The following is a 25,517-nucleotide window of genomic DNA, read 5'->3' on the forward strand; positions in this document are numbered from 1 at the left end:
TTGAGTCTCTCTTTTGTTACAAATACATGAAAGTTTTTCAGTTTGTCAAATGTCTATTCTCCCCTCATTCCATATTCTATTCCAGATTTCTGAGTAAATTATTGAGGATACAATTCCAGGTCTTTTGTTCTTTGAAATTTAGTGTAACAAAACTTATGTAGAAACTGCTGCATTTTGTGAAATCCTGACTATTTCTGCAGTATTTTATTCTGTCCTATTTTCTGATTCGATTGCAATATTTTCCCCTTAATCTAGGAGTTTTGAGGCTTTGCTAGGATATTCTTGTAAGTTTTCCTCTGATCGTTTCAGTTGGTGAATAGATTTTTTCTTTTCCCCTTTACCCTCTTATTTTAGAATTTCAGAGCAATTTTCTTTCATAATTTCTTGAAATACTGTATCCAGATTCTTTTTAAAATTGTAGCTTTTAGGTAGTCTCAGAATTGTTATATTGTCTCTCCTTAATCTGTTCTCCAGTTTTTCTAATGAGATGTTTCAGATTCTCTTGTATTTTTTCTTTTATTTTTAAAAAAAAAAACATTTTTTATTAAATCTTTTATTGACAAAACAAATGCATTGGTAATTTTTCAGCAGTGACCCTTGCAAAACTTTCTTTTCCAAGTATTTCCCGCCTTCCTTTCACTTCTCCACTAGATGCCAAGTAGTCCAATTCATGTTAAATATGTTAAAATATATGCTAAATCCAATATCTATGTAAACATATTTATACAGTTATCTTGCTGCACAAGAAAAATCGAGTATAGAAGGGGGAAAAAAAACCATGAGAATGAAAACAAAATGCAAGCAAACATCAACAGAAAGAGGGAACACTCAGTCCCACTCAGTTCCCACAGTCCTCTCTCTGGGTGTAGATGGGCTCTCTTCATCACTGAAAAAATGGAATTGGTTTGAATCATCTCATTGTTGAAGAGAGCAGCATCCATCAAAATTGATCATTATATAATCTTGTTGCCATGTATAATGATCTCCCGGTTCTGCTCATTTCACTTAGCAGCAGTTCATATAAGTCTCTCTAAGCCTCTCTGAAATCACCCTATTGGTCATTTCTTACAGAACAATAATATTCCATAACATTCATATATCATAATTTATTCAATCATTCTCCAGTTGCCAACAAATTTGATAATCTAAATGTAATAGAGGAATATCTACAAAAAATATATAGATTGTCCAGGTTAATAGAAGAGGAAATAAATTATTTAAATAGTCTCATTTTAGAAAAGGAAGAACAAGCTATTAATCAACCCCCTAAGAAAAAATCTCCAGGGCCAGATGGATTTGCATGTGAATTCTACCAAACATTCAAAAACAATTAATTCCAATAGTATATAAACTATTTGAAAAACAATAGGGAAAGTGTGCAACAAGAAAACTGTTTGGTTCTGCACACATATTGTATCTAGGATATACTACGACATATTCAACATATATAGGACTGCTTGCAATCTAGGGGAGGGGGTGGAGGGTGGGAGGGAAAAATTGGAACAGAAGTGAGTACAAGGGATAATGTAAAAAAAAAATTACCCTGGCATGGGTTATGTCAATAAAAAGTTATTATAATAAAAAAAATAGGGAAAGAAGGAGTAATACCAAATTCCTTTTATGACACAGATATGTGGCTGATCGCTAAACCAGGTAGGGTGAAAACAGAGAAAGAAAATTATAGACCAATTTCCCTAATAAATATTGCTGCAAAAATCTTAAATAAAATATTAGCAACAAAAGTCATCCTGGGACTAATATACTATGACCAAGAAGGATTTATACCAGGAGTGCAGGGCTAGTTGAAACTATCAGCATAATCAATTATATCTCATCTATTTTTTGAAGTTTAATTACTTTGTTTGGTGTCTCATAATATTATTAGATTCCTCTTGTTCAATTCTATTTCTCAAAGACTTTTTAAAAACTACTTTCCAATTGATTAACTTTTCATAGTTTCTTGGATTGCTTTCATCCCCCCTCCCCTAATATTTACTTGATCTCTTATGTGATTTTTGAATTCCTTTTTATATTCTTCCAAGCATTCTTTTTGGGCTTGTATATCTTTGATATTACTCTTTGGGACAAAGTGGCTTTTTTTTTTTAACCTAGAAGATCAACCCAGATCTTCTTTCATACCAAAGTAGTTCTTTGGTTCTTTTTGCTTTGCTTACTCATCCTGAATTTTCATTTGGTTTTATTTTATTTTTAACAGCTTATAATAATGATCACTATTGTAGTCAAGTTTGAATTCTCATTTCTGGTTAATTGTACCTTAAGCCTCAGTTCCTCCTGACTGTTACGTTCTGAATTCTCTCCAGGGGCTCAAACTCAGTAACAGTTCTCACCTAAGTCACATGCAAGGTCTGTCAACTGCTGCCCTGGAAATGTTTTTGCTCCCTAAAATATTGCACTTTCCTACCAAGTGCTCATTCCTCCTTGTCCACAGCCACAGCCCAGCATAATGTCTGGCCAGCATTGCTAGCTCTGACTAGGATCTTTCAAATCTTGCCCTGCTTGGTTTTCATGAGGTGAAAATTCTTGAGCAAATGTGTTTTACATTTTTGCACCTATAAAACTTTTGCAAAATTGCTTATCATCTTAGAGTGAGAGGAAGTGAAAAGGGGAGGGAGAGAATTTGGAACTCAAACAAAATTTTTTTCCCTCTGAGGCTATTGGAGTTAAATGATTTGCCCAGGGTCACAGAGCTGGAAAGTGTTAAGTTTCTGAGATCACATTTGAACTCAGACTATCCTGACTTTAGAACTGGTGCTTTATCTACTACACCACTAGCTACCCTCAAAAATTTTTTGAAAGTGTTAAAAATTGTCTTTACATGTATTTCAGAAAGAAAGTAATATTCAATATTTTTTAAAAATTGAGGTCAATCAACCTCAAGGCCTTCTGTCCCAAACTGTCTTTTAGACATCTTGAACCAGCTGTCTGATTTGAGATATCTTACAATGAAGATGTAAGACAATTATTTGAAAGGCAAAAGTGCTGGTTTCTCTCCAAGGTCCTTCTGGTTGATTTTCCTATGAAATGTTTTTGAGTTTTATGAAGGGAAAGTAGGACTTCCTTTGCTTCTAATTTTGTCTCCTATTTTAGGTAGCTTTAACTCAAAAATAAATCCAGAATTTTTTTTACTTGTAGTATTTTTTTATTTTTGTAAATACATGCAAATATAGTTTTCTACATTTGCCATTACCAAACCTGTGTTCCAAAGTTTTCTCCCTCTAAATCACAGCATTAATAGCTAACTTTCATATAGTATCATCTATTTTCCAAGTGATAGAGAAATCTTATTTCATGTTCACAACAGCCATGGCAGGTAGGAGATACTATTAGTTTCCTGATTGTATGAAAAAGTAACAGAAGAAGACAAAGGTATAGTGACTTGCCAAGTGTCACTGAGTGGTTTTCAACTCAAATCTTTCTGACTCCAGGAATCATGCTCTGTCCATTGTGCCTCCTGGGTTGTAGAAAGTAACTGTTCATCATAATGGAAACTTCAAATAAGGGAGATAAATGGATAAGAGACGTTTTAGCTAAAATTCTAGCCAGTCATCTGCGAGTGGAATGAATGGAAGTTTCAGTGGGCTGAAGAGTGGGGTTCAGGCCACTTCAGTGATCAGTTAGTGCCTGTTGATCTCATTCCTTTTTCCCACTTAGTTTTTATCTAAAGATAAGGAGGGGTAGGGACAATGAGGAAGTATCAAAGGATATCGTTGAGAAAATTAGAATTTTCATAATAAAATGTACATGAGGTGATACATGTTTAATACAGAGGAAGGTAGCACAACACATTAGAAAGCAGAACCTGATATACTGCAAAAGAAACACACTTGCCAAAAGATTCACATGGCCTTCAAATGAAAAGATCAAAGTTCCTTAAAACCTTTTGGAGCTTGGCCCCTAAACTCACTCTACTGTATCTCTTCTAACTCGATGCTAATCAGTAGACCTATAAACTAAAAAGTTATATGGCCCATATACACAACATGAAATTTTCCATTGGATTTTTGTTACTTCAAAGAACTGGGGGTGGGGGAGGAAGGGGGGAGGGACGGGGGGAATGTAACTAGATGGTTCAGTGGATAGAGCCCCAGCCCTGAAGTCAGGAGGACCTGGTCTCAAATACTTAACACTTCCCAGCTGTGTGACTTTGGGCAAGTTATTTAACCCCAGTTGTCTCAGAGGATAAAAAAGATCTAGAAAGAAAAGATGGCACCCATATGTTGGTAAATACATCCACAATGATGATCTAGAAATATAATGGAAGGTTATGGAGAGATAAGAAAGGCACAGTGTCAGAAAACCTTGGGAAAGTTGTCTGAATTGATTCAGAGAAAAGTGAGCAGAATCAGGGGAACAGTTTGTAGTGTAACAACACTGAACAATATGGTGGAGCCATAACTCCAAAGCAGTAGTTCTCTAAAGTTTTGTTTTTAGAACTCCTTTCATGAACAAAAAATTAGTTTTGTGAAGCTCCCTAAGTCATTCACTTTCCTAATCATAATATTCTTTCCCATTTATGTATTAAGTATTTACATGAATGCCCAGGATAACATTTGCTTTCATAAATAGAAATCCTTGACATGATTCCACATCACGCTAATTTAATAATGATAGTTACTATTTTATTGTTGTTATTGTTACTAGCATTTCTATATACTGGCTCTAAAGTTATCAAATATGAAGCAATTACATTCAGTAAAGCAATTAAGATTCATATAGCATGGTTTTTGCTAAGCATTTTACAATAATATCTATTATTTCTCTTGACAAATCAGAAAATTGAGCAGAGACAGAATAGTTTGCCATAAATTTCATAGCTAAGAAATATCCACAATTGAGGCAGAAAATGCAGAGACTGCCTGTTTTTTTCACCTCACACTGCCATGCTGGGTACAGCCAGAGGTACCTGAATTCTTCCCAGCCAGTTCCTGGACACAGCCTGATGAATGCTGGGGTGCCAGGATATCCCTTTGGTAGTTTCAGGTGCCAGGGCTCAGGGAGTGCTGACCATGGAGCCTGACCCCCACATCCCCATTCCCCAAGCTGGCTTGGGGATATCTGGGCAAGATTGTATGTGGTCCCCACAGTTTTGCTTCCCTTATTCCTGCAGGTGAGGCAGAATTTCAATTTCCCTCTAATTCTGTCATGAGAAGAGTGAGCTGTTAGAGACTTGAGCTATACTGATCTTGCTAACAATCCCCCAAACTGAGATGTTTCAGGAATAATTTTTTGGTTGCAATTTTAAAGTAGCACACAGAACAAACATGAAACAGACATTCTGCACAGAGACACAGACACAAAATACCATGAAAGAGGACTGGCCCATCTTTGTCAAAAGCTACTCTAAAGCACTTCTGCCTTCTCTGGCATCCCAGGTAAGAGACCCCAAAAGTTTGGGGTCCCAGAATGGTGTTGTGCGGTCTCTCAAAAGAATTTACAGACTTGAATCCATCTCTTATCCGAGGGAGAAAGCTTTATTGTAATAGTAACACCATTACAAAGCCAGCTGAAACTCAAAGAGAATTATACAGAGAAACAGAAGCAAGGAGATAAAGTGATCCAACTTTCAATCATAGATAGGCTAATTCTTTGGCCTAGGGGAAGGGCTAGGGAGTAGTCTCTGGTATTTGGTTCTTACTGATCAGATCATCAGTCAGCAGTGAATTGAGGGGTGGTCTCTGGGTTTTGATTATCACAGACTAGATCATCATTCAGCAATCAACTGAGGAGTGGTCTTGGAAACTGGTTTCCATTGACAAGATTATCTGTCATCAATGAATTGGGAAATAGTCTATTCAGAATCATACAGATTGTTGTTCTTAGAATGGGAGGTCTCTGAGGCAGACTCCACAATCAAAAGATTTAGGATTTCCTGACTTATTGTTAGAACAGAAGATCCCTAAAATCCGGAGACCACAAAATCGTATTACATCAAAACCTCTACTTTTTTTCCAACAAGTGGAAATTTCCTGCCCAGGAGAACTTCCTATTTGCAAACTATATTCCTCACTGTGAAAGTGATAAGTTAAACAGGTACTTAATTTCTAAAACCTTCCTCTAGTCCAGCTCTGTTAGGCTCCAGCTCTTTATAATTTAGAATTCCATGAGAACCGTTTTATTGATTAATATTTTACCTTTTTACTCTAGGATATGAGGGCAGTTTGCTCTCTTTGTGATCATTGCATTCAGTCCTAGAATTCTTAAATTATCTCTCTTGGATCTGGCTTCCAAGTCAGTTGCTTTTTTCCGGCTTTTATTTTGGCCTTTGTTTTTCTTAATTCTTTTGACTTTTTAAAATTCATTTTTGATCTCATAGTCATTAGCTTCCATTTTCCCATTTCTAATTTTTAAGGAGTTATTTTCTTTGGTGAGCTTTTATACCTTTCTTTTCATTTGACCAATTCTTTTAAAGCAGTTTTCTTTAGTGGATTTTTGTGCTTTCCTTAAACCAACTGGTGAAACTTTTTTTTTTTTCATGATTTTGTTGCACCACTTATTTCTTTTTCTAAATTTATTCTACTTCTCTTATTTGATTTTTCAAATCCTTTTGGAGCTCTTCCAGGAGAACTTGTCACACCTAAGACTAATTCATATTTCTCTTACAGACTGCATAAGAGCATTTTGACCTTGTCTTGTTTTAAGATTGGCTTTTAAACATCTATTCCACCAGGGTAATTTTCTATTTTCAGGGTTTTTGTTATTGTTGCTTTTTTTCCATTTACCAGCCTATTTTGAGACTTTTTAAGGTTGAGCTCTGCTGCTGAACAGATGACTTTGTCCCCAAGCTTTTTGCTCTGGGGCCAGGAGTTTGGTGATGGGCTTACTGCATCAAAGGCAGAGTCTCAGGGACTGGCTCCTTGCCAGTTGTGCCGGAGGATCTGGACTTGGCTGTTCACCTGCTATGCTAGTGACCACTGGGAGGAGTGGGTCTGGAACAAGGTTTTTAGAATCGCCCAGGGAGGATTCAGGCTGGACAAGATGTTCTCCATCAATTTTCAGGAGGTATGGGTGTGCTGTGTTCATGGTTCTCCTTTCTTTTCCTTCTCTATCTTTCTTAAACTGGTCATTCACCAGAAGATCCAATCTTGATTTTCAGTTTTACATTAAGTCCTGGGCCACTGAATTCAATTCTTGTCGTTATTTCTAATCTAGTTTGTTCCCTTCATGTTTCTTCACCTGAGGCAGAGAGAAATGAATAGAACCCCTAGAACCATTTGTACTATATACTATACAAACCCAATGACAATAACCAGGAAAATGAAAAGACCAACTATATCTCTTCTTTTTTTTTTTTTTTTTTTTTGAGGTTAGTTATTTTCTAGTGTCTCATAAGGTCACACAATTCTTCTGGGTCAATCCTTTTTTCAAGGATTTTTTTTTAACCTCTTTCAAATTGATTAACTTTGTTTTCATAATTTCTTGGATTGCTTTCATTTCCCCTCCTAATATTTCCTTGATCTGTTATTTGATTTTTGAATTTCTTTTTATGTTCTTCCAGGAACTCCTTTTGGACTTGTTGAATACCTTTGATGTTACTCTTTAAGACATTAATGGCTTGTTTTTTTTTTAACCCTACTATCTTCTTTTATACCAGAGTAGATACTGTCAAGTTCTTTTTCCTTTCCTTACTCATCTTGAATTTTAATTTTAATTTTGTTTTTTTTTTTATTATTTATTTATATATAAAAATTTATTGTTAGCAGCTTATAACAATGATCATAATTGTAGTCATGTTTGATTTCTGAGTTTTGGTTAATTCTGGGTTTCCTAAGCTCCTCCTTCTTGAGTCTGCCAGGACTCAACCTCAGCAGCATTTCTCACCTAAGTCACAAGTAGAGTTCCTCAACTGCTGTCCTGGAAATGTTTTTGCTCCCTAAAATACTGCACTTTCCAAGAAAGTATTTAGTCATCATTGTCCACAGCTGTAGCCAGCACTGCTACCTTGAGACCTGGATCCTTCACTCTTACCCTACTCAGTTGAGGAAATTTGTTTTACATTACTGTATCTATATAACTTTTGTAAATTGCTTATCATCTTAAGGTGATGTTATGGGCCAGAACTTGAAACAATGATTCTTACAAGGTATTAACAAAGTAGAATTGATGAGACAATGGTGCTTAATAGTTCTCTAGTTCAGTATGATTGATTTAATCTTATAAGAAATAATGGGTTTCCTAGTGATGTAATGGTTGGTTTATACTCAGTGTAGAGTATAGAAGCTGGCAGCCTCAGCTAAATTCGTTTTAGAGAGGTTGAGAAGACAAGTGGACTGTAGGCTGAAGCACAAGCCCTTGGATAGATTTATTCATCCCATCTTATACCATTCTGCTGGCAGGCTCTCCTTCTGCATTTCTACACTGAGACCAAGGCTGGTCTGAAAGAATCTCCAGAAAGCTGCCCAGCCCCAGGAAGGAGATAATAAAGAATCTGGACTTTAACACCTGGCTGTTCTCCTGGTGATTACTGAACTGAAAAGAAGGCTGCCCCAAAGAGCTTCAGAAAACCGAACCAAGAACATTACAGGTGAGAGGAAATGAGAAGGGGAGGGAGAGAATTTGGAATTGAATAAAATTTTTTAAAGTGTTAAAATTTGTCTTTACATGTAATTGGGAAATAAAATACTATTTGATATAAAAAAATGAGATCAATCAATTTCAATCCCCTCTGTTCCAAATGTCTTTTAGACATATCAAACTAGTTCTCTAATTTGAGATGTCTTATAATTACTATGTAAGACTGAACTCATCTTCTTTTCTTTCCTGATAAGGGCCCCACTACCCTCTCATTCCCTCAGGCTTACAACCAAGATGTCCTCCATGAATCCTATTTCTTATCCCCACATGTATCCCCACATGTCAACCCTATAACATCTCTGCAATCCATCTTCTTCACTGATGTTTCAACCTTCTTGTTGCAGATCCTTTCCATCTCACCCTTTGAGTACTGCAGCAGCCTGCTTGTGGGTTGGCCTGATTCCAGGCTATCTGACTCCAATGCATCCATTTAGCCAGCAAGTTGATTTTCCTTTTTTTTTTTGCTTAGGCAATTGGGAATAAGTGACTTACCCAGGGTCACACGGCCAAGAAGTGTTAAATGTCTGAGCCCAGATTTGAACTCAGGTCCTCTAGACTTCAGGGCTGGTGTTCTGTCCACTGCACCGCCTAACTGCTCCATGATTTTCCTAAAGATCCAATTTTCCCAGATTCAGTAAACACCAGAGGTTTTCTACCAACCTGCAAATGTGAAAGCTTTCTTTTCCTCACTGATTATGGACAGGGTTCTTATACCTTAGTTCTTTGGGATCTCATGAGGGTGGCTTCCTTGCTATTGCAGAAAGATGATACCCTATTATAGTGTTCTGGTTCGTTTTCTGGAGGTCTCTAGAGCAGCCTTTGTTTTAGTAATCACCAGGAGCATAGCCAAGTGTTAAAGTCCAAATTCATTATTGTCTCCTTGCCTCGGCCCTGGGCTAGCTTGGTCTCAGTGGAGGAAATGCAGGAGGACAAGCCAGCTACCATGGTGGTGTGAGATGGAGTGAATGAATCTGTCTGAGTTTGTCCCAGCTGATATGCTTTATTATAATTATATCATAGGTGTGAATCTTGTAGGATAGGTGTCAATCCTGTAGAACTACATTAAGTACTAAGTACATGTACTGAACTAGAGAATTATTAATCACCACGCTAAACTAGATAACTGTTGTCTTATCAATTCCACTGAGTTAGCACCTTGTAAGACTCCTTGTTTCAAGTACAGAGCTCTGGCCCATAACACTCTGTTTCTAGCCTTCAAGTAATTTCTCTAGCTATTCTCTGGCAATGTGCAAAGGCCCTCATTTGTGCCTCCCAGTTAGCTTCATTTTCCAACTGAAAGTTTTCTTTCTATAGGAAACCTTTAACTTTGAGGGCCAGAAGACCTTCAACTTGAACAAATCAGAAGCATCTTAAGGTAGAAAACAAAGGAGTTTTAATTTGACAGAGCTTGGGAGATTTGAGCATCCCCCTACCACCTAGAGTGGTCTGGCAGTGAAGAGAGGGAAGAGATAATCAGCAGACAATGATTACATAAGGGCCTGGGGTAACACTCCCTATAGGTTGGATCTTTGCCCTGATTAGTCAGCAGAAATGACCTCACATTCTAAGTTGTAAATGAGGAAAAACTTCTAACCCAATCACATTTCTAGGATTATTAAATTATGATATATGGAAGTTTTAATACCAAGATAGCCCTTAGTCCCACAAGAAAAGGGTTATATGATCCCATTCTATGTAAAACTGGTGATCTCTGGAGAAAGAAATTTGGGCCTGAGGTGAAGCCAGCCTTCACTCAATTTTTAGAACAGTGTCTCCATCTTGTGAGACAGCTTTCATAGTTGACTTCATCCATAAGCTCTCTTACTTTCAGTGTTTCCCTCTTTTAAATGATATCCTATTTATCTTGCCTGTAGCTTGTTTGCAAGTTATTTCTTAGCTTGTTGTTTCTCTCCTTATGTTGTGAGCTTATTGTGGGCAGAGATTGTTATTTACTTTTTTTGAGACTTCCTGTCATTCAGCATCTGACAGAAAGGCGAATGTGTTGGACTGATTTAGCCTTACATCTTAGATTTGTTATTTTCCTCATTCTCTAAAATATAGAAATGGAGGCAGACAGATTCATTAGTAATTGTAAAATTATAAAACCCAAAGTAACGATTAAGAAAAGCCTATGTGGAATTTTCTGTGAGAATTGTTCAAAAATTTTAAAATAATAGCCATAATAATAGCTATTATATATAAAGCCATAAATATATATATTCAATCAGTTGGGGAAGGTCTTTGGTTGGAATTCAAATCTTATTAGATAAAAGGTTTATCATGTTGAAAAGCCTCATAATGTAATGAATATGTGAGGAGTTGGACTAGCAGCAGGTTTTAGAAATTGTTAGCACTTACACAGTGAGGAATACAGGTTGCAAATTGGAAGTTCTCCTGCACAGGAGATCTCCACTTGTTGCAGAATAGGCAGAGGTTTTATACACAAATCTTAAGTGGGAAGGGTGAGGGAAAGTAAGATACAATACAATCATTCACAAATTTGATTGGTTTCCCAATGGAAGACAATACAACTGTTCTTGGATTGTTTCAAATCTTGATTGTTATGACTACCCCTTCTCCAAAGTACAGAGTTCTGTGATAAGAACAATTTTGTGTACTTTTTCAGTCAATTCACTGATTATACATAAGTACAATACAGTACAAGAATATACATTATCATAATATTTGATAATTTTACTTTGCATTGTGAGTCATGGCTTCTAACCCAGAAAAGGCAGCTCTGAGAAATCTAAATTATTATATATTTATTATGAATACAATATAAAATATTCATTACAAATATAATATGAAATTGAATAACATGAAAATCATAATGGTTTCACTGTGGAAAGGCTTGTAGAAAGTTTTCATTTTTCTGAATCCAAGAGGTTTCTATTGATTGTGATGTTTTGTTCTTTTTTTAAAAAATCATTTATTTATTTATTTTGTTTTAGCTTTTTATCAACAGAACATATGCATGGGGAATTTTTCAACATTGACCCTTGCAATCACTTCTGTTCCAGCTTTTCCCTTCCTTCCCCCCACCCCCTCCCCCAGATGGCAAGCAGTCTCATACATGTTAAACATGTTAAAGTATATCTTAAATACAATATGTGTGTACATATTTGTACAGTTCTCTTGTTGTGCAAGAAAAATCACATCTAAAAAGGTAAAAATAACCTGGGAAGAAAAACAAAACTGTAAGCAGTCCAAACTCATTTCCCAGAGTTCTTTCCCTGGGTGTAGCTGGTTCTGTTCAGATGATGTTTTTTTCTTCTAGAGGACCACAGATAAAAGGGAGGTGTCTTGATTTGAATGGGATGTAAGGGAGGCAGTGCTCGGCCAAGTCCAGTGGCAAGATAAAAGTCCTGAATCCTTCCTCCAAGAACATACAATGATGGAAGCATGGGGGAGGAGGAGTTCATTGGAGATAAGATGAGAGGCCTGGTGGGTAAGTGGCCAGGTGAAATAAGAGTCGTAGGGTGGAGTTTGGAAGCATAGGAGGAGTCTAGATCTGGAGAAGAGCCTTTCCATTGGCCATTGGCTACCTAATGATAGGCAGGGTTGGGGGAAGAGAGGCAGGCAGCATTCAGAGTTTTGGGAGTGAGGTCCCATCCACCTGGCTTCAGGGGCTAGGCTGCTTGGGGCTCTTGAGCATCAGAGGCTTTCCTGGAATAGACTAATGGGAAGCAGGAAGGCTTGGAACTGAGATCTCTGGGCATTCTCTTGGATTTGCCGTTTTCTACTTAGTGCAACAAATCTCTGTTGGGGCCAGGTGTGAGCCAGGGCTCCTCACAAGTCCTGCCTTCTGCTGGCTGCCCTTGCATAAGCATTCACACTTCTTATCTGCTCTGATGGCCAGTGTCCTCCCCATCTGTCAGAACAATTCACTTCCAGGTCTGACTACTTAACGAATTCTTGGCCCCTACCTCTTTTTCAGTTTCTCACACTTCACAAATATCCAGTGTTGCCTCTTCCGCAAGCTTACTATCGGGTCATATTTGTCCAAAGGCAGAATTTCCCCATGGTAACCCAGGAGTCCTACTTTCAGCCTCCCCTTCTGGACCCAGGTGTCCTAGCTCTGCCTCCAACTCCTGTTTGGTGAAGTGAATTTGCACTTTCAGACATGATTTCTTATGAAGTTCCACAGGTTCTGCTTTTCTGCCCCCAGGAACCCTCCTTGGTTGCAGGAACTGAACTGTTTCCTGGGCAAACTTCTCTGCACCTGCACATCTTGGGATCCTGATGCCCAAGGCATGTGGCTCACTGTTGGCACATTCCCTTTCAGGATTCTAAGACCTAAATCCACCCAAGAATCTTAGGAACCTTCCCCCATCTTCTGCTTAGATTTCAGGACTCAGCCATCCTGTTTCTCCTGATTCAACTGTTCACCTAAATCACTTCTGGACACTTAAATTTCTTCTTTTTTACCCAGGCTTCCCTGTTTCCTGCCCCTTCCCTCACCATAGGTTCTGGGAGCTGAATCCCAGACTAGATTGTCTCTCAGCCTTAGGATTCCTTGTTCTTTCCCTGGAGACTCCATTTCAGAGTCCTTACCTCCTTACTTTATCCCTCAGTTTATTTTCTAGATAATATGTCTGTTGGGGAGAAGGGATGCTGGGAGGGCCAAGTATCACTGGCAGGGAGATTTCTGACTCAGGGGACATTGAGGTTCTACACACTCTCATCCCATCTGGGGCTTTAAATCCCTCCTGTCTTTTGGGTCTATAGGAAGATGGGGGAGAGGAAAGGAGTCAGAACAGTAGGAGTAAGAGAAGATGAGCTCATCTTCAAGTTTATACCATCCCACCCCAGTCATCTTATTCCCTATCCCTTCTATCTTGTAAACTCTGGACTGCCCGTATGACCACTAACCTTGGGGACTTTTCCCTCCCAGACTTCTTAATTTTGAATGGGTGAAAGAGAACATTCTTGGCTTCATTTCTTTTCTAACTTTAATCACTCAGTGGGTGTTGAGACTGAGAGATTAGTTTAAGATCAAGGTCTCCCTTGCTTCCAGGGTCATCTCCATTCATCCTGATCTATATCTGGCCACTGGATCCAGGAGGCTTTGGAAGAGAAGGTGAGAGACCTAGTGACTCTGTACCTCCCTTTCCTCTCCTCCCCTGAACCAATTCAATTATCTAACTTTCCAATCTTGGCTTATCGGGGAACACTGGGCCTTGGTTGTTGATCTGTGCTGGGGCTATGTTCCCCTTTTACCCAAGTGAGATATAGCTTTCCTGCAGTCCTTCTCAATTATCTAAGGCTGAAAAATTTTCTCATCATCCTTTTGTAGATCCTGTCACTCTACTCTTAATTGAAAGTTACTTCATAAGAAACTGGAGAGAGTCCAGGCAATATCCTGCCTTTTCTTTCCCATCTTGACTCCACTATTTAGATTTTTCAACCTGGCACTCCTTTCAGCCTCCTTCCCTCTTTTGGTTGGGGTCTCTGCCCTAAGGGCAGTGCCAGGGAATAGTAACTCCCCTGGAACATCACCCTCTGTAATTCCTTGTAGGCTAGCCCCCTGTCCAGGAAAAGAAGGAAACAACATCTGTGCAGTTATAATCAGGCGTCTCAACAGCCTGCAGAGGACCAAGGCCTGGCCCAAGCAGGGAGCCTGGAGCCAGAGGAAATGGCCCCTGAGAACAGAAGACCCCCAGCCCAGGTGAGTGTATTCTTCTTCTTCTTCTTTTTTTTTTTTTTTAGAAAAATAAAGACATTAACTTTATTATTTCTTTTTTAAATAACTTTTTATTGACAGAACCCATGCCAGAGTAATTTTTTACATTATTCCTTGCACTCACTTCTGTTCCGATTTTTCCCCTCCCTCCCTCCACCCCCTCCCCAAGATGGCAAGCAGTCTTATACATGTTAAATAGGTCACAGTATATCCTAGATACAATCTATGTGTGCAGAACCGAACAGTTCTCTTGTTCCACAGGGAGAATTGGATTCAGAAGGTAGAAATAACCCAGGAAGAAAAACAAAAATGCAAGCAGTTTACATTCATTTCCCAGTGTTCTTTCTTTGGGTGTAGCTGCTTCTGTCCATCCTTGATCAATTGAAACTGAGTTAGATCTTCTCTTTGTCAAAGAAATCCACTTCCATCAGAATCCATCCTCACACAGTATTGTTGTTGAGGTATATAATGATCTCCCGGCTCTCCTCATTTCACTTAGCATCTGTTCATGTTAGTCTCACCAGTCCTCTCTGTATTCATCCTGCTGGTCATTTCTTACAGAACAATAATATTCCATACCATTCATATACCACAATTTACAGGTGAGTGTATTCTGCCCACAGATGTAGCCAGCACCAGCCCAAGGAGCCATGTCCATGCATCTGGAGGATGGTTTGTGAGGCTGGCCATCTCTTTCTGTGGATCCTTTACAAAAATAAGCAGGAAAGTGAATCCGGTAATAACAACACTGCCCTTCTCTCTGCTATGTTTTGGACTGATTCACTGTCCCTTTGGCATTTTCAGCACTAACTCACTTCCCCTGGTTGCTGTTCCCACATGTTTGTTTAAATTTTCCCTTAATATAGGTCACTGACAAGGTGACCCTTCACATGTAGTTAGTGTCTATTCTGTGGGTATCATGTCTTTGCTTTAGTCCAACACTATCTCCCCTACTCTCACTCATTCACACACACACACACACACACACACCTTCTAACCACTTGTGTCCTGTGGCCAACTCCTCCTGTAGCCACTGACTTTCCTGGAAACCCTTGACCCTGGTGTTGTCTGGAGCAGAACCCTGGAAACTTCCCCAACTCTTGTCCTTTCCTGACTGGGAGCAGGGCAGAAATTGTCTTCCTGTTGCTGCTCAGCTCCTGCTGCTTCAGGCCACACATCTTCCCAAATCTCTGAATCCTTCTCTTTACCATTTTTGTTGTTATTATAATAGTGATTTTTGTTTATTTGTTTTGTTTTGTTTTGTTTTGCGGAGGCAATTAGTGTTCAGTGACTTTGCCCAGTCTCACACAGCTAGGAAGTATTAAGTGTCTGAAGTCGATTTGAACTCAGGTTCTCCTGACTTCAGAGTCAGTGCTCTATCCACTGCCCCATCTAGCAGCCCCTGTTATAATTTGTTTTAACCTCAAATACAAAATAACAGAAGAAAAAACTTCAGGTAAGCACAGAACATATAGCAGATTTGATAAAACAAACTTACATAATAAATGCTACACATGGATCAGGAGCTGTCCAGTGTTTCTTTGCTTCCTGGTAGGTTTTCTTTTATTCCATTTATTTTCTTTCTCCCGAGACCCCTCAGCTGTAATTAGGTACTTCTAGAATAGCTCCATCATACTCAGTTCATATTTAGCCTTTCTCTTCCTTCACCATTGCTTGGGTCAAAGCAACAGGCATTTAGAAAGGGAAGAGGCTTTGTTCGAATATATAGGACATGCAAAAGGACATGCCCTCAAGAAACTTCCATTCTAACATGTCAGCAACTGTGTCCACAGCAGCTGTGTATAGTGTAAATGGGAGCCTTTGCATGATGAGCTCAAGTGTTCTCATACAGATGTGATCTTTCTGGTAAATTCCTTCTCTCTGCTTCAGTTTGCTTTTTAAAATTGGTGACCACTGGCGAGATTTATTAAGAAGTGTGTGATTCTGAAATTTGGAAAACAAAATCTTACAAAATGAATGTTGAAACTATCTGTACATGCATTTGGAAAATAAAATATTATTTGGTGGGGAAGGATAGTGTTTTCATCTGGATAAGACTTAATTTCTGACTTTGGGAAATTCACAAGATCTTTTTTCTCCAGAGTGATCATGGAAATGTTTTACCTCTACAGCACATAATACTTGCTAGCTTCACACACATACTTCATGCCATTTTCTTAACATAGCACTATCTGATTTTACTTCCAAAAATCTTCATGTCTCTCTGATAGAACTTTCCTGATTCCACAGGCAGTACCATTTCTAGTAAGACATTTCTCAATTTATTCCACCTGAAAATATAAAATTTGTTTTCTATATTCCACTGGTCTTTGGGGATGTTGACTCCTGACTCCTGTAGGGTGCCACCTTGGACAGATGCCTCCTCCATGCTTCAGGTCCCTTTTGTACATTGAGGAGCATTAGTTTAGGTCAGTTATGAGCATGCTTCAACTCTTAAGTCCTCTGGGTGTTGGTGTTTTAGGAGTTGGTGACCTTCAAGGATGTGGCTGTGGACTTCAGCCCAGAGGAGTGGGATCTGTTGAACCGGATCAGAAAGAGCTGCACAAGGAGGTCATGCTGGAGAACGCTGAGAACTTGCTCTCCCTGGGTAAGGAGCGCTTCCCTTGGAACTCTGGAACTGCCAACAACAGGAGTGTCACCATCCCCTCCCTAAGGTGCAGAGTTTCAGGCTTTTACTATTTCTCAGAAAGGCCCAAGGGCTGCCTCCTCTCCCAAGAGACAGGTCCTCCTGCTGCCTGGTTCTTCTATGAGTGGTCTTTGCATTGTGGATGGGAACCCGACAGTTGTGTCTGCAAACCTTCTAAAACTGGTCCTGCTCCTTTTCACTGAACATGGGATAGGAGAAGGAACCCCTCCCTTTGGGGAACCGTTTTGTCTTTGCAATGTTCTTTTGGTAAAAATAAAATTGTATCTCATTGACCCTGGTGGAACTCATAAATCCCCAGCACAGCAAGTGAGCCCTTGTTCTTACTTCCTACATCCACCAAAGGCCTGCACAACACAGGAGAGAAAGGGAAGGGAGGAAGTCTTTCCATACATTTGCTGGGATCCAGATCTTGTGCTCAGAGCTTCCTTCATGCATGTTATTGCACTTGTTCCCCACCACAACCCTTTGTTTTGGGTGCCAGCTTTATCCCCATTTTATAGGTTTGGGCTGAAGCAAATGCAGGAAATTACTTTCCCAGAGTTACATAGCCAGGATGTGTCTAAACTAAATTTGAATTAGGGGCTTCCTGACTGGAGGCCTGGTGCTCCCTTCTCTGTTCTACCAGCTGCTTCGAATGTCTATAAATGGAGGCTGTGGGATGACCATCCTGCTGTGGAGGCACGAAAATCAGGATCTTCTGATTCGGATTTCTTGAATGGCCTCCTTTCCCTCTGCCCTCTTCCCTGGCAACAAGCACCCTGAAAACAATCTTTGAGTTGCCCTTGAACACCCAATGGGCCTTGCACCCTGGCCTATTCAATGAGGAATAAATGACAAGTTTCAAGACTCCACACCCACTATCTTCTCCTGTCTAGGACTTCCAGTTCCCAGAGAATATTTCATCTCCCATGTGAGAGAGGCCTGAGGAACTCCTGTCTTGGTGAGTGAGTTGCAAGCTGGGGTGCAGGCTACTATTCCAGAGGCTTCTTCATGTGATGGGCATGAGGGTGGGAAAACTGGCTTGGAATCCTTGAACTCCTGTGGTAGGGGAGGTCTTAGCCATCTCTCTGAATCACAAACCTCAGTCTGTAAAACCCCTCTGTAAAATGAGGGGTTGGACTCCATGCAATTCAGTGCCTTCAAATGAAGAATCAATGGTCCTAGTGGAAATCCTTTTTGGAAATTTGGGGCCATCCAACTATCTACAACCAAAAAAGGGCTCAGCCTGTCTAATATGACTTTTCGTAGACCTTCCTTAAGCCAAAAGATATTTATTTGTACTTTTTGATATTTATTTAAATTAAAAACAAAATAGAAAAAGACAAAAGAACAATTTTTAAAATGTCTATCCATTTCAGTTTGAAAACTTTGCCTGGAGAAATTAAAGTTAATGATTTTACTATTAGCCACTACTAACGGCATATGTTATGCACTTGTGTTTTTGTTTCTTTCAGATGCAGAGACATGGTTTGATATGAAGGAGATGAGTGCAAATCTAAAATGGTCTCATGGAAAGACCTTTTGAATATAGTGAATACAGGGCTGTTCTTGCTAAGCAAAAGAAACCACATTGGAGAGGAACATTGTGAATGGAATACATACAAAAAAACTTTAAGAAAAAGTTCCAGTGTTGCTAAAGATAAGAATATACATCCTGAAGAGCAAACACCTGACTGTCATGAATGTAGTAAAGCATTTCTTGTACTGTCTTCCCTTGCCAAGCATCAGAGAATTAATGCTGGAGAGAATCCTTATGAATGTAAGAAACATGGAAAGACTTTGAAAGAGCGATCTACTCCTGCTAAACAAGAGAGAACTCATGAAAACAGAAAACCATCTTACATATGTAATCAATGTGGAAAAATTTTCCCATGTTATTCCAAATTGGCTCAACATCAGAGAATTCACACTGGAGAAAAGCCTTATGAATGTAATGAATGTGGAAAAGCTTTCATAGATCGTCCCAATCTTGCTAAACATCAGAGAATCCACACTGGAGAGAAGCCTTATAAATGTAATGAATGTGGAAAGGCTTTCACAAGGAGTGACAATCTTCGTGAACATCAGAGAATCCACACTGGAGAGAAGCCTTATGAATGCAATGACTGTGGAAAGGCTTTCACATATCATTCTTATCTTAATGTACATCAGAGAATCCACACTGGAGAGAAGCCTTATGAATGCAATGACTGTGGAAAGGCTTTCACAAAGCGCTGCTACCTTGTAGTACATAAGAGAATCCACACTGGAGAGAAGCCTTATGAATGTAATGAATGTGGAAAGGCTTTCATGGATCGCTCCTACCTTTCTGTCCATCAGAGAATCCACACTGGCGAGAAGCCTTATGAATGTAACGAATGTGGAAAGACTTTCACATCTCAATCCAGTGTTGCTGTCCATCAGAGAATCCACACTGGAGAGAAGCCTTACAAATGTAATGAATGTGGAAAGGCTTTCACAAAGCGCTCCTATCTTGTAGTACATCAGAGAATACACACAGGAGAGAAGCCTTATGAGTGTAACGAATGTGGAAAGGCTTTTATGGATCGCTCCTACTTTGTAGTACATCAGAGAATCCACACTGGAGAGAGGCCTTATGAATGTAATGAATGTGGAAAGACTTTCACAAAGCACTTCTCCCTTGAAGTACATCAGAGAATCCACACTGGAGAGAAGCCTTATAAATGTAATGAATGTGGAAAGGCTTTCACAAAGCACTTCTCCCTTGAAGTACATCAGAGAATCCACACTGGAGAGAAGCCTTATAAATGTAATGAATGTGGAAAGGCTTTCACAAAGCGCTCCTGCCTTGTAGTACACCAAAGAAGCCACACTGGAGAGAAGCCTTATGAATGTAATCAATGTGGAAAGGCTTTCACAAAGCGCTCCTCCCTTGAAGTACATCAGAGAATCCACACTGGAGAGAAGCCTTATGAATGTAATGAATGTGGAAAGGGTTTCATGGATCGATCCTACCTTGTTGTCCATCAGAGAATCCATACTGGAGAGAAACCTTTTGAATGTAATGAATGTGGAAAGGCTTTCACAAAGCGCTCCTATCTTGTAGTACATCAGAGAATCCATACTGGAGAGAAGCCTTATGAATGTAACCAATGTGGAAAGGCTTTTACAAAGCAATTCTCCCTTGAAGTACATCAGAGAATCCACACTGGAGAGAAGCCTTATGAATGTAATGAATGTGGAAAGGCTTTCACAAAGCGCTCCTGCCTTGTAGTTCATCAAAGAACCCACACTGGAGAGAAGCCTTATGAATGTAACCAATGTGGAAAGGCTTTCACAAAACGCTCCTCCCTTCAAGTTCATCAGAGAATCCACACTGGAGAGAAGCCTTATGAATGTAATGAATGTGGAAAGGCTTTCATAGATCGCTCCTACCTTGCTGTCCATCACAGAATCCACAGTGGAGAGAAACCTTATGAATGTAATGAATGTGGAAAGGCTTTCATAAGGCACTCCCATCTTGATGCACATAAGAGAATCCACACTGGAGAGAAGCCTTATGAATGTAATCAATGTGGAAAAGCTTTTATATATCACTCCCATCTTGCTGTCCATCAGAGAATCCACACTGGAGAGAAACCTTATGAATGTAATAACTGTGGAAAGGCTTTCACACGACGTGAAAGTCTTGGTAAACATGAGAAAATCCACATTGGACAGAAATCTTCAGACAATGCTCAAATCTTGCTTAGCAACAGAGAGTGCACATTAGAGAAAAACGTTTAAGTGTCTGGATTGTTGTAAAGTTTTTTCATATATATTAGTCCGTGACTAGACATGGGCGATTCCATACTAGATGTAAAACCTCATTCATATAATCCATGTGGAAAAACATTCAAGCTCATTTCATCCCTGAATTGCTTTCAGAATATTCCTAGAAGACTGAAATCATGGATAAAGGCATAAAAATGGAAGACAGAGCTTATTAGTCAGTAGGGATTTTCTACTTTGGAAGAAGTTTCCTATGGACTTGGCATGGGAAGTTCTTTTGCCCAGGTTCATTTCTAATTTTGCATCTGAGGATACGGAGTGGAGGGAAGACTTACAAATGTGCTGAAGAAAAACTTGCCCTTACCTGCAAGATTAGGGTCACTATAAATCATAAATTCATAGTGGAAAAATATTATACAAAATATATTTGCAGAAAGGCTTTCACTTGGATCTCATCCTTTGTGTAGAAATCTTGTTCCAGATGAAACGTGAATATAATGAATAAGGGAAGTCCTCTTTCTGTAGGACAGATCTCATGAGACATTGCAATTTTATACTGTGTATAAAGATCAGAAAAAAGATTTGAGTTTTTCTCTGAAATCCCAAGATTGGTATCCAAAGAAGGGTCTGTATAATGGGGGAAAGCAATTGTTTTAATCCCCTTTATCTATCAATAATAATTAAGAGATTTTAAAATCTGATTTTAAATTGTTTTTATTACTTAATTTTCCTCTTCATTCTCTTGTTTATTCCTAAATTCTTTGGCTTTCCATCTGTGTGATAAGTTATATGTTATATGTTCTAATTTTCTTTTAAAATATTGTACTTAGGTTCCATTTGACCTTATCTTGCTAAATTATGTCAAGTGGGTAGGAGGGGATATGAGGTCTTTTCAGAAATCTGACCTCAGAAGAGGTGTCATAGTTTAGGCATATTTCCAGAAAAACTCTCCCCTTATATCTTGCTTAATCTTGCACAAATCACTTTGCTACATCAGCAAGCTTTTGCAAGTATAAGTCACTGTTCTTAAGTGGAATCGCTTCCTATGACAGATTGGGAGCCCAGTGAGATATCATGTAAATTCTAATCTTGTATTTGACAAATATTAAAAGTAAAGAGTTGGGATAAGAATTTATTATTTGGTTAAAAAGATTTAATATTCATTTTAAGGAAAATAAACAGGCAAGTTTTCAAATATTCTAGCTACAATTTTCACTTAATTTTACAGAATCCAGATCAAAAAGAGTTCATTTTCTAAGGCCACATTTATATAATCCTCTAGAAATTATTTTTCAAATACTAGTATTTCTAAGAAAATATTTTCCCCTAAATTCCAAAATGAGAAAAATCAGAATAAAAATAATGGCATGAATAATGTTTTTCAAACATGAGAGAAAATTGCCAAATAACATGAATTCAGTTGATTATCTTAGAAATATCTTATGTTCCTGCCCATCCAGCCCTAGCAGCCAGGCACCTTGTGAGCTGCTAGACCTTGGTGGGGAAGGGCTGGAGGACAAGCTGACATGAAACACAGGTCAAGTGGGAGATAAGAGCAAATTCCATTTATTCATCTGAGGGTAAGCGTGTGTGTGTGTGTGTGTGTGTGTGTGTGTGTGTGTGTTTAACAAAGGCAATAGTGTGTTCTTCTGGGAACATTAGTCTTTTCTCATGGAACTATAAGCTATGAAATCACCCAGTTTCCTGCCTTCCTTGCAATCTACAAGGACATCCTTTTCCCTAGAGACAGAACTGAGGGGTGGTGAGCCACCATCCTGAGTTCTCACAGCCATTGAACAAGGATCAAGCTTCAGGGAAAAACCTGAGCTGATCTGTATCTTCTGCCTCCTCAGAGCTGGCCCTCAACCTCTCCCTGTTCTTCTGTGCTATCTTGAGAAAAAGAAGGGATACTTGAAGCTCATCTAAGGAGTGACGAATGTGCCTTAGAAAACAGAGCAGGAGGAAACATGCCAGGGTAACAAAACATATCCAAGGCAGAAAATTTAATAACAAGCTTGATACATTATTAAAAGGATTGGGTTGGTTGATCCAGTTCAACAACCTGTTTGCTCTATCACAAGGATCAATACTGTCAATATGAGAATCAGCTACTTTATGTTGTATCTTAGACAATTGATTAATTTCCCTTGTAATATTTTCAGAATGCCAAGCACTCTGTAACTTGTTCAATATTTGCTCAATAGTTCTCTTGGTAGAGTTGGAATATACATAAGGAGTTACACAGAAAAAAGAATAACAATAATCATGTTCCCAAATGAAACAAGTTTCTAATTGTACATTCCTACCCTGGGCTTGAGCTGGGGACTGAGTGGCTAGGTGAAAACTTGGTTTTGCCCAATGGGCCAGTGAAAGAGCTTCCAACAAAGGCTTCAAGAAAAGTACAGCTCAGGAATTCTGGAAACCTTCAGGTATTTTCAAGTTGAAAAACATTTCCATCAAATAAACAGGAATCATGTTTTTTTCCCTTTCACACTGATTTTCCTCTTCCAACAAGATTCACAAAGCAATGTGTATTAAAAACACACAAATAGGTTTTTTTTAAAACAGAAAACTATCAATTTAATGGGAGTGCTGGACACAATTTTAGAAAATCGAGCTCAGGCTCAAGTTCCACTGGCTTTTTCATTAGAAATAAATGGAATTAACCTGTTTCTCTGAATGTCCATCTTCCTTGGAAGAAAATGCTCAGCTTAGCTGGATAGTTTATTCTTGGCTGCATTCCAAGTTCTTTTGCCTTTCAGAATATTAGATTCCAAGTTCTTGATTTTTAGTGTGGAAGCTGCTAGATCCTGGTGATCCCTATTGTGGCTCCTCAGTATTGGAATTTTTTTCTGGCTGCTTGTGATATTTTTTTCTTAGTCTGATAATTCTGGAATTTAGCCATAATATTCCTTGGAGTTTTATTTTGGGGGTCTATTTCAGAAGGTGTTCAATGAATTCTTTCAATGCCTATCTTACCTTCTGATTCTATTATATCTGAGCAGTTTTCTTTGATGATTTCCTGAAAAATATTGTCCAGGCTCTTTTTTTCATTATGGTTTTCAGGGAGCCCAATAATCCTTACATTATCTCTCCTAGTTCTATTTTCCAGGTCTGTTGTTTTTCCAAGTAGATATTTAATTTTTTTCTATTTTTTCATTTTTTTGGTTTTGCTTGATTGATTCTTGATGTCTCAACGGATCATTCATTTCCATTTGTTCAGTTCTGTTCAGTTCATTTTCTTCATTAACTTTTTTAACTTCTTTTGTATATGTCCAATTGCATTTTTAAATGAGTTGTTTTATAAATTATTTTCCATTTCACAGTTTCTTTAAATGAGTTATTTTCCTTTCAATTCACCAATCCTACTTTCCTGGGAGCTCTTTACCTTTCCATGTCACATTTCAGGGAGTTGTTTTCTTTTCAGGTCTTTCTTTTAAGCAATTTATGCCTTTTCCATACTCTTGCAGAGCTTCTTTTCCTTCCCATTTTTCTTCTAGCACTCTTTTAAGATCTTTTATAATTTCTTTTAGGAGAGCCCTAGTTGGTGGGGACCAGATTATATTCCCTTGGGTTTTTCCCTGGAGACTGTTGCTATTAGTCTCCACAGGGTTGAAAATCTGCTCTCTTTCAGTATAAAACTTTCTATAGTTAGATCTCCCTTGCTTTTACTCATTAAAAGAAAAAAAAACTTAGGGTCTGCCTTTAGGACAAGGAGGTCCCAGCTTTCTTTACAGAACAGGGACAGATGGACAGTGGCTGAAGAGTGGCCATGCTACAGAAGAGCAGCTGCTTTGTGGAAGAGTGGCTGTACTGCACTGCAGAACAGTAGATGCCCTGGGATGACTGGCCCCACTGTGGAACTGTGGCTGTCCTGAGATGAGCAGCCATACTCATAGTGAGGGCCAGCTCACTCATACATACACACAGTGGAGTGTGATTGTGCTATGATCATGTGACTGGGCTGTGATCATGTTGAGTCACTCCCAGTGCTGGGAGGGTGTGGCCAGGTTCTGTGAAATTGGCATTTTGGGTACATTCTACCTTTTCCATTTGTGTAACTTCTCTGCTGACCTATTACTTTGCAACCAAAGCAGAGCAGCCAAACTATGGTAGAGTCCTCCCTGCAAATTCTCAACTGGGGAGACATCCCATTCCCCTTCTGCTCAGCATGCACTGGCCTCCATGTCCTGCTTCCCTGCCTAGACTGGTTTCCTCCCACCCAATCATGACAGACGTTTTCTGGCAATCTTTCAAGTTATCTTCTGCTGGTAATTTATCGTACTCCCAATATTCGTGGATTCTACCAGTCAAGCACTATTTCCGATACTGAATTTTGTAATCAGTAGAGAGGTAGAAAGAAAGCTCAGAATGAAGTGTGTGTCCTCTCTGCCATCTTGGCTCAGTTCTATGGTGCTCTTCTTAATGGCACAGTTGAGACTTTACATTGAAAAGCTGGAGAAAGACAGTAAGAGGTCATGTAGCATATGGAAGCATTCTAAATCCTGGCTAAAGAATGATGCAAAGACATAGAAAAATAGATTAACAAGGAATTGGTGATAAGAAAAATATTGACCCTATGATCTTCAAAAGCAGGAAAATGAAGACATTGTCACTTAGAATTTACTCATCACTCATCACTATTGGAGACATCCAAAACAATCGAACAGCATCTCAACAATGCAGTTCTCTCAAGATGGAAGTTATAATTTTCATTCTCTTTAGGAATTTTCCTCAGAAATTCTCAATTAAATAACAGTTAACTAAATCCAACTCTCATTAGAAATAATAGACAATTCAGTGATATTTCAGTAATGAAGAATAGTTCTCTACAGAAAA

The 25,517-nt window shown here is 38.8% G+C and overlaps 1 protein-coding gene and 1 long non-coding RNA gene across 3 annotated transcripts; both read left to right on the plus strand.

Annotated features, from left to right (window-relative positions):
- The first annotated feature begins 8,186 nt into the window (after positions 1 to 8,186).
- Positions 8,187 to 17,856, plus strand: LOC116423061. Of its 2 annotated transcripts, none has more exons than XR_004233546.1 (4): positions 8,187 to 8,542; positions 14,114 to 14,263; positions 16,761 to 16,886; positions 17,822 to 17,856. It is a non-coding gene; the product is annotated as an uncharacterized LOC116423061 (long non-coding RNA). The 2 variants fall into 2 exon arrangements; XR_004233547.1 differs by lacking the exon at positions 17,822 to 17,856 and adding an exon at positions 14,902 to 15,014 and having other exon boundaries at positions 8,188 to 8,542; positions 16,761 to 16,832.
- Positions 17,857 to 19,551: 1,695 nt separating this feature from the next.
- LOC111720302 (zinc finger protein 2-like) lies at positions 19,552 to 21,495 on the plus strand. The gene is given in 2 exon segments (XM_023501490.2): positions 19,552 to 19,642; positions 19,645 to 21,495. Coding segments are annotated over 2 exon segments (1,140 nt in total). The 3' UTR covers positions 20,694 to 21,495.
- The last annotated feature ends 4,022 nt before the right edge of the window (positions 21,496 to 25,517 follow it).

Source organism: Sarcophilus harrisii, chromosome 3, assembly GCF_902635505.1.
Source record: "Sarcophilus harrisii chromosome 3, mSarHar1.11, whole genome shotgun sequence".
In the NCBI taxonomy this organism is placed as follows: domain Eukaryota; kingdom Metazoa; phylum Chordata; class Mammalia; order Dasyuromorphia; family Dasyuridae; genus Sarcophilus; species Sarcophilus harrisii.